At 39.2% G+C, this 10000-nt stretch overlaps 3 protein-coding genes across 4 annotated transcripts in view; all 3 read left to right on the forward strand.

The window, feature by feature from the left end:
• LOC113826770 (pro-resilin) overlaps window positions 1–701 on the forward strand; it is a 1349-nt gene extending 648 nt beyond the window's left edge. The window contains exon 2 of the mRNA XM_027379653.2: window positions 1–701. This exon is cut by the window's left edge and continues 388 nt beyond it. Within this exon, the coding sequence (XP_027235454.2) occupies window positions 1–484 (484 nt within the window). The 3' untranslated portion in view covers window positions 485–701.
• Window positions 702–3665: 2964 nt separating this feature from the next.
• Window positions 3666–4921, forward strand: LOC113826761 (pro-resilin-like). Its single transcript, XM_070124739.1, has 2 exons — window positions 3666–3749; window positions 3925–4921. Exons 1-2 carry the CDS (start codon window positions 3728–3730, stop codon window positions 4794–4796), a joined length of 894 nt encoding a protein of 297 aa, XP_069980840.1. The 5' UTR covers window positions 3666–3727; the 3' UTR covers window positions 4797–4921.
• A 2669-nt stretch (window positions 4922–7590) lies between these two features.
• LOC138862426 (pro-resilin-like) lies at window positions 7591–9151 on the forward strand. Of its 2 annotated transcripts, XM_070124744.1 has the most exons (3): window positions 7591–7644; window positions 8099–8214; window positions 8335–9151. In XM_070124744.1, exons 1-3 carry the CDS (start codon window positions 7623–7625, stop codon window positions 8989–8991), a joined length of 795 nt encoding a protein of 264 aa, XP_069980845.1. In that variant the 5' UTR covers window positions 7591–7622; the 3' UTR covers window positions 8992–9151. The 2 variants fall into 2 exon arrangements, with proteins under 2 accessions (XP_069980845.1, XP_069980844.1); XM_070124743.1 differs by having other exon boundaries at window positions 8099–9151.
• The last annotated feature ends 849 nt before the right edge of the window (window positions 9152–10000 follow it).

Here is a 10000-nt window from a genome sequence, read left to right on the forward strand (position 1 = left end):
GCCCGACACCGGATTCTCCTGCGATGCCCAGGCGGTGCAAGGTTATTACGCCGACACTGCAGCTGAAGCCGGCTGCCAGGTGTTCCATATCTGCCAGGACCGCGCCCTCAGGCGCCAACAGGACTCCTTCCTGTGCCCCAACGGTACCATCTTCAACCAGCAGTACCTGGTATGTGACTGGTGGTTCAACGTGGACTGTTCTCAAGCTGAGAGCTTCTACTCCGTCAACGAGCTCATCGGAGTCGTTCCCGACGCCGGATACGCCTATGGACCCGCCACCAACGGTAACGGTAACGGTTATGGCTCCAACGGCAACGGAAGGAATGGAAACGGTAGGAACGGAAGCAATGGATACGGTTCCAACGGAAACGGAAAGAACGGAAACGGAGGCAGCAACGGCAATGGCTACGGTGCTCCCCCTGCTCCAAGCAACGGCTACGGTGCCCCAGCTGCCCCTTCCAACTCCTATGCAGCTCCTTTCTAAGCTAGATTTGTGGTCTCATGCCTACTTTCTTCTCTGTATATTCATCCTTTGCTTGATACGAACCACCTTGTTCTCAAACGAAACCGTTCTCTCCCTTAGAATATATTTTCCATTCTTAAATTATGACAGACCTGATTGCTTTTGCAATTTCAAAATGTTTTTGTGAAAGACCATTATTTTTGTAAATATGAGAAATCTGAATAAAAAATATTCTGAATCTATTTGTTGTTCTGCACAGCCCCACTAACAGATCCTCTTCAACTGAATAAGGTCTGTGTTTGTAAACATTTATATGTGCGTCTACAATGCTCTGTATGTCAAATGAATAAAAATGTATGAATGGGACATATTTTGCGCAACGGAGAAATTAATTCTGGGTCATATGTATGCGCACACACGCACACATACACACACATACACACACATATATATACATATATGTAGATACGTAAATACATGTACACACATACACACACACACACGCACGAACACACACACCCGCACACACACACACACACACACACGCACGCACACACACACACACACACTCGCACACACACACACACACACACACAACACACACACACATCTATCTATCTATCTATCTATCTATCTATCTATATATATATACATGTATGTATTTACATAAATACATGTACACACATGTACATATATGTATATACATAAATACATGCACACACACATACATATGTATATACATAAATACATGCACACACGCAAACATATATGTATATACATAAATACATGCACACACACATCTGTACATTCATATATATGTGTATATCTATATACACATACATATATATGTATATATATATATATATATATATATATATATACATAAGTATATATATGTATGTAAGTATGCATGTATATAAGTATTTATATATATCTTTGTATGAATTTATATATGAATAAATAAATAAATAAATATGTATATACATATACATACATACATACATATATAAAGATATATGTGTGTGTGTGTGTGTGCGTGCATACACATACATACATACATACATATATATATATATATATATATATATATATATATATATATGTATATATATGTATATACATACATACATATATATATATATATATATATATATATATATATATATATATATATATATATATGTGTGTGTGTGTGTGTGTGTGTGTGTGTGTGCGTATGCGTGTGTGTGTGTACATACACACACGCTTATATATATACATATATATTTGTATACATATATTTATATTTACACACACACACACACACACACACACACACACACACACACACACACACACACACACATATATATATATATATATATATATATATATATATATATATATATATATACATATATATATGTATATATATATACATATATAAATATATATACATATGCACATACACACACACGCACGAACACGCACACACACACACACACACACACACATTATGTATGTATCATCATCCAAATCCAGTATTACACTAATTAAATTCATGCATGAAAGTAAATCTGTTCCCTAAATGCCGCGCTTGGGTACCGTGAGCTAACGACCTGAACATTGAACGAAGTAATAAAAGAATTAGACTCTGTACAGATCCAACAAAAGAAAGAAAGAAAGAAAAAGAAAGAAAGAAAAATGCAAATGGGGACACCATGAGATACAAAAGACTACGAGAAGACCTCGATTCTTGGCTTAAATCTCCAGGCAAATTGGTCTCAAAGGCGCGTTCGAAGCCAGCGGTTCTCGAGAACGGCAGCGTTCCCTCGGGGGCTTTGGTCTGCCTCAGGGGAACGTTGGCGTTACTAGGGGCCTAAGGGGGGGCGGGGTTAAGCTTCCAGACGATTCGTTGTGAAGATTCCATATCAGTGATTCTGACGCAAATGACGTTTGCTTCGCTGTTGTTTTGTAAAAACGAGAAGGAATCAGCATGAAGCAGTTGTGAAATGTTTGATTCAAACGCCATTTATTGGTATTGAGGATGCCGCCCCTGGGAATGCTCTTGTCCAAAGCGGCAGTCCCAAGTAAACATCTAATGACTGCAGAATACATACCAAACAAAAGCCTTTACTAGATCAGAAATCATATGCATTCGTGGACAGTCAACAAGCATTTCTCCTGAAGTGATTAGTTTGTTGATTTATAAGAAGAGATCTTGCCCCCAAAGCCTGAAATGAATGGCTTTATTCACTCAAGATTCAAGCTCACATCTTCTGAAAATAACACTGACCTCCACATACCGGGAGGAGATGGAGTGTCTCCCATTCCCCCGTCACCGTGGTTATATCATTGCACTTCATTGGAAGCGCTTTCCCTCTCTGTATCTTTAACCAAAAGTCAGGCTCCATGTCCCTTAAATAGCGTCCCTCGAATTCTCCTCCTCCAGAGTCGCCGCCGCTGTCGTGTCGAAGACCGAAGGACGACACCAGGAGGCGGCATCACCAACAGAATCCATCTATGTAACTTATTGCTGAACATGAGCCCAGACGCGAACCAAAATCACAAAAAAGACTGCTTTGCTATCTCGCAATAATGTCTTCGAAATGTCTCTTTCTGTATAAAGTGATTTATATGCATCGATTTTCACAAAGAAAAGAAAAGAAAAAATGAAATGGAAACATTAACAATAATAGTAAAAGCAGAAGAGAAAGGATAACGATAACAATAAAAGTAAAAAGGATAACATTCATGAGAGAAAAGTGGCAACACAACACAAAAAAATATGACGTAGGAATGAAAACGATGTATTCAATAATAAGATGGTAGTCACTATAAGGATGAAATAATGAGAACAATTGCAATAACATTACGGAAATTATGTCAAACTATAAAATAAAAAAAAATGCTGCAATAATAAGAGCCACTTTAAAGAAAAACTTGTGGAAAAAAAATCTGAAATTATACGTTAAATAGCTGTTCTTAAACAATTTGCTGCCTTACATAATACGCATAATAATCGTCAGCTTAATTTTCAGCGTAGATGGTTGGAAAAAAATCAGGTTTTTATGTGAACTATATCTGATTCGACATTCCATTCACATCACCCTGCTGTTGGAAGTACATGACGCTTCCTGTAGCAGTGACCTGTTTTCCATCTTGGCAAACTAAGTCAGAACGAAGGTCAGTGGGCGGAGTCTGAACCGCGCCTTCGAGTATAAAGGTCGGCCGCCAGTCGGTTCATCGTCACTCTCCCTCCTCTCCCGCTTCGAAGGCCTCACCATGAAGTCCCTCATTCTCTGCGGTTCGTTAATGTCCATGCCTTTTGTACTCCTATATCTGTACAATAACCGCAGAGACCATAGCGTTTCCTTCACACTATTTTATTTATTATTTTTTTTTAAATTATTATTTTGAATATGTGGATTCCCAGCAATTATCACTGCTCTTCATATTAATGCTTTTATATATCTCCACAGCAATCCTTGGCGTCGTTGTGGCCGACAGCCGCAACGGATTCAACGGAAATGGTAACGGTTACGGAGCGCCTCCCCCTCCCAGCAACGGATATGGGGCACCCACAAACGGATTCAACGGAAATGGAAATGGTAACGGTTACGGAGTTCCTCCCCCTCCCAGCAACGGATATGGGGCACCCACCAACGGATTCAACGGAAATGGAAACGGTAACGGAAATGGTAACGGTTATGGAGCACCTCCTCCGCCCACCAACGGTTATGCAGCTCCTAGGAACACCTATGGCACGCCCAACGGCGCCTACGGAGTAGACCCTGAGATCGCCGCTTTGGCCGAGAACATTCCAGGGGGCGGCGTCCCCGGCGAGGACTACCCCATCTTGGCTTCCGTGCCCGACACCGGCTTCTCCTGCGATGCCCAGGCGGTGCAAGGTTATTACGCCGACACTGCAGCTGAAGCCGGCTGCCAGGTGTTCCATATCTGCCAGGACCGCGCCCTCAGGCGCCAACAGGACTCCTTCCTGTGCCCCAACGGTACCATCTTCAACCAGCAGTACCTGGTATGTGACTGGTGGTTCAACGTGGACTGTTCTCAAGCTGAGAGCTTCTACTCCGTCAACGAGCTCATCGGAGTCGTTCCCGACGCCGGATACGCCTATGGACCCGCCACCAACGGTAACGGTAACGGTTATGGCTCCAACGGCAACGGAAGGAATGGAAACGGTAGGAACGGAAGCAATGGATACGGTTCCAACGGAAACGGAAAGAACGGAAACGGAGGCAGCAACGGCAATGCCTACGGTGCTCCCCCTGCTCCAAGCAACGGCTACGGTGCCCCAGCTGCCCCTTCCAACTCCTATGCAGCTCCTTTCTAAACTCGACTTACAGTCACTCCTTGTCACTTCTCTATCGCTTTGCATCTGTCGAGGTGTTTCCTACATTACTCTGTTGACATAAGAATGTGTAAATATCTATATTTTGAAATAAAACAAGAATTATTTTCGCTTGTTTGTACAAACCCGCAATAGAGTTTGAATGTGATCTTGAACTGATATTCTAGACAACAGCATTAATCCAAGTATTTGTTCAATGCATATCTAATGGGAAATTCCAATAACCACAAGAGAAGGGGTAACTGTAATGACTAGATTGACTGATATTAACGTTAAGTTGGCCTTATACATAACAAAACTACATTCTCGTTTTAGGAATTATCAGACTGAAACCCTCACATCATAAGTAAAATACTTTTATTAGTCTATCGTCAGTCTAAGCCTTTTATGATAAGTTGTAGCACATTCATAGAAATGAACCCCTCCCCCCCCATATATCTAGGATATATATATATATATATATATATATATATATATATATATATATATATATGTATATATAACGGTAGATGGGGTGTAGCAGAACAAAAATAAAATTTGTTCATTAGAAATGTGTTTCCCTCAATATTTCTAAAATGATGCAAGAGAATAATAATAATAATAATAATAATAATAATAATAATAATAATAATAATAATAAATAGACAATAAAAAAGTGTAAAATAGAAGACAACGCATGCATCAGATTTTTTATGCTATATTTAGAATGATATCAACAAATATAATAAAAAATGCTTCATATAGAAAAGAAAAGCCCATTTTCCAATTATGCCAAAATCAATAAAAAGTTCTTCCAGTAAGAAAATATTTTATTTAGAACAACCATACTTCTTGTCGGTCACTCCTATTTTTTTCAGATTCTAAATAAAATTTCTTCTCACTGGAATTTCAGCACATGTATTGGTCGATGATGAACCCATATCATAATAATGTTTCTTAACATTTAAGATAGTGTATTCTTGTTGTAAAAATGGTTTGTGTTCGCACATACAATTAGATATAACCCTTCTGGTAAACCACTTTGCTTGATGTTAATTGGTGAAATTATATTTCTGGTCGTGTCACATAAATACTAACAATATGGACATATTATCTTTAAAAAGAAAATCTACACATTGACCCCTAAAACAGCCATCCTCTACATGGCATGGATGGCACCAGGGGAGGGCATCACTAACGGCATTCGTTTTCATCCCCAACAAGTTCAGGTGAGCGCGTGACCTTGGTTCAGTCTCAGCCTTGCCAGTTAGTATTCCGGTGTCATGGGACTAGCTGTACTTTTTGTGAATTTAGGATGTGTAAAGCGTAAATTTGTGTTTAATTACAGGACCTCTAAAAGACAGAAAGGTGACATACAGACACATACACAAAAAGAAAGACAGATAGATAGATAGACAGAGAGAGAGAGAGAGAAAGATAAATAAAGAGAAAAACAGGCAAGAGACATAGGGGATGGAACTAGATATGTAGAGGAAGAAAGATGGACTATTAGGCAGAAAGAGAAAATCATTTCCCTCTTTCTTTGTCAATGACGTCAACCTAATTCCTTGAACCTCAGATTGCTCGCCTTCGTAGCATTCTGTCTTTCGCATAGTTAGCACTCGTTGTGACGAAGGAAATTGCTTTTTCATTCATTCACGGTTCCGTCATATCACAGGGTTTACTATCCACTCTAGGAATACAGAGACAGGAAACTCAACTAATACAGTTCTGCGAATAACGATAATGATAATAGTGATTAGTGTTATCATTATTATTTTTTTTCTACAACTATGATTATTATCATTATCATTATTATGAGCATTATCATTCTTATCATCGTTATTAATGTCATTATTATTGTTGTTGTTGTTGCTGCTGTTTTATCATTATCATTATCCTTATTATCATAACTATTGCTTTAATAATAATGATAATAATAACAATTAAAACAATTACTATTATCATTATTATCATCATAAATGCTATAACAATTAATATTATTACCATCGTTATCATTATAAACACCATTATCATTGTTGTTATTACCATCATTATCATTGTTGTTATTATAACCATCATTATAATCTTTATTATTATCATTGACTTTATCATTACCATCATTATCATCTTTATTACTCTTGCTATTATTATGATGATTGTAATTATTATTATATATTATTATTATCATCATCATCATCATCATTATTATCATTGTTGTCATTATCATTACCATTGTCACTATCATCAATTATATTATAATCATTTCTATTATGATTATAATAATAATGATAGCAATAGTAGTACCAATTGTAATAGTCACTTTTTACCGTTATCATTATTACATTTATTACTGATATCATCACTATCACTATAATTATTACTATCTTTATCATATCATCATCGTTATCATTATTCTTGTTCTTATCAGTATAATTATTACCTTTATTTTAATCATTATCATTTTAATTATTGCCATGCTTATCAAAATCAGTATCATTTATCAATTTCGTGTGAATTACACAGATAACCATATCATAAGTATAACAATGTGAAAAGTAAGACAACACATATATGCTAAACAGTGAAGACAGGAATATGGTGCATCTTAAGAAACAAAAATCACATTGCTTCTCTAACTGTCGCTCACGTCACTGCTCAATATCACGCGATTTCCTTAAACAACGACCTCGTTTTTCACACCGACAGCTAAACCAAGTCAGAACGAAGGTCGGTGGGCGGAGTCTGAACCGCGCCTTCGAGTATAAAGGTCGGCCGCCAGTCGGTTCATCGTCACTCTCCCTCCTCTCCCGCTTCGAAGCCCTCACCATGAAGTCCCTTATCTTCTTTGGTGGGTTCTGAGTAAAGCAATTTCAATCTATGCATACGCTCACAGGGACACATGCATGCATGTACAAACTACAAATATGCACACACAAAAGCAGACATATATATACATATATAAACGCGTGTATATATACATATGTACTCACATACACACATACTTATATATATGTGTATATGTACATATGTATAGCCTGTATATGTATAGATATAGATATATACACACATCATAATATATATATATATATATATATATATATATATATATATATATATATATGCACTCGTGTATGTGTGTGTGTGCGTGCTCGTGCGTGTGTGTACATAGTGTATATATACATATATATAAAGATTATTTCACTGTTCACTATGGAAATGAGAAATGTGAGAGATCTTGATTATATTCTCTTTATAATGTGTCAATGTGGTGTCTAAAATTATTAACAAAAAAACCTCCACAGCAATCCTTGGCGTCGTTGTGGCCGACAGCCGCAACGGATTCAACGGAAATGGTAACGGTTACGGAGCACCTCCGCCTCCCAGCAACGGGTATGGGGCACCCACCAACGGATTCAACGGAAACGGTAACGGAAATGGTAATGGTAACGGGTATTCAGCACCTACCAACGGATTCAACGGAAACGGTAACGGAAATGGTAATGGTAACGGGTATTCAGCACCCACCAACGGATTCAATGGAAACGGAAACGGCTTCGGAGCCCCTGCCCCTCGCAACGGCTATGCGCCACCAAGCAACACCTATGGCACGCCCAACGGCGCCTACGGAGTAGACCCTGAGATCGCCGCTTTGGCCGAGAACATTCCAGGGGGCGGCGTCCCCGGCGAGGACTACCCCATCTTGGCTTCCGTGCCCGACACCGGCTTCTCCTGCGATGACCAGGCGGTGCAAGGTTATTACGCCGACACTGCAGCTGAAGCCGGCTGCCAGGTGTTCCATATCTGCCAGGACCGCGCCCTCAGGCGCCAACAGGACTCCTTCCTGTGCCCCAACGGTACCATCTTCAACCAGCAGTACCTGGTATGTGACTGGTGGTTCAACGTGGACTGTTCTCAAGCTGAGAGCTTCTACTCCGTCAACGAGCTCATCGGAGTCGTTCCCGACGCCGGATACGCCTATGGACCCGCCACCAACGGTAACGGTAACGGTTATGGCTCCAACGGCAACGGAAGGAATGGAAACGGTAGGAACGGAAGCAATGGATACGGTTCCAACGGAAACGGAAAGAACGGAAACGGAGGCAGCAACGGCAACGGATACGGTGCTCCCCCTGCTCCAAGCAACGGCTACGGTGCCCCAACTGCCCCTTCCAACTCCTATGGAGCTCCTTTCTAGACTACATTTGAAGTCTCTCCCCTCTTTTTCCCTTAGAAATGCATTTTCTGAGATTTATCTTTTGCTCTCTCCCTCACTCTCTCCCTCTCTGTCTCCTCCAGTATATAAGCGGAAGAATTTTGAACATATCGATATTTTGAAATAAAATATTTTTGCGTAATTGTAAGTTAATTACCCAATACAGAATATATTTCCTCCGAGTAGGCTCTTCTACTGGCATCTAAGTGAAATAAACAAGACAGTCTTTATTGAATAATAATACAGAAATAAAAGGAACTGTAATCATTGCAAAGAACAAAAACGCCTTTGTATATAAGCAAGCAATTGTCTCAAATAAGCAGGTGAATGAATAAGAAATAAAATAAAATAATAAATAAAAAAAAAACATACCTTTAAGGATTCGTAATGGGAGACGGCAGTATTTTCATGACAAGCTTCGTAATCTACACCAAGAATGTAATCTACACCCCGAGGGCCAAATGTAGCCCTCGGGGTGATCAAAGATGGCCCGCAGTAATAGTGCATGATGACATGCCAAAGTAGACCTGTTATGTTCAGGAAACTAGAATATCATGCACGAAACGAGACACCCATGACTGATGTATACAGTACACGTTGTTACCTAAATTTTTTGTAAAACAGACTTTACGTACAGTTATGTAATATCAGAGAAAATAATATCGTGATCCTGGGAAGCTAGGTAGGTACCATTTCTGGTGCTCAAAATGGCCACTCAGATGAAGTTTGGCCCTCGAAGGCTTTGTGTGACACCTCTGATCCACACTATTTTATACAACATCCAGTGTCAGTCTCAGTCAGTTAACTCTGAAGTAAGGGACCTAAAGGCATTTTAATGAGCGTTACATAAATGGTCCCAAGAGTTTTAGGCGCTTCTTACAACTCCCTCTCCACAATTTCAGTAACGAATGCTACTCTACAACTGAGTGATGGACTTCATTCTAATAAACTGACGAATCATAGATAAACACTACTATCTTTTATTCCAAAG

Source organism: Penaeus vannamei, chromosome 8, assembly GCF_042767895.1.
Source record: "Penaeus vannamei isolate JL-2024 chromosome 8, ASM4276789v1, whole genome shotgun sequence".
Lineage (NCBI taxonomy): Eukaryota > Metazoa > Arthropoda > Malacostraca > Decapoda > Penaeidae > Penaeus > Penaeus vannamei.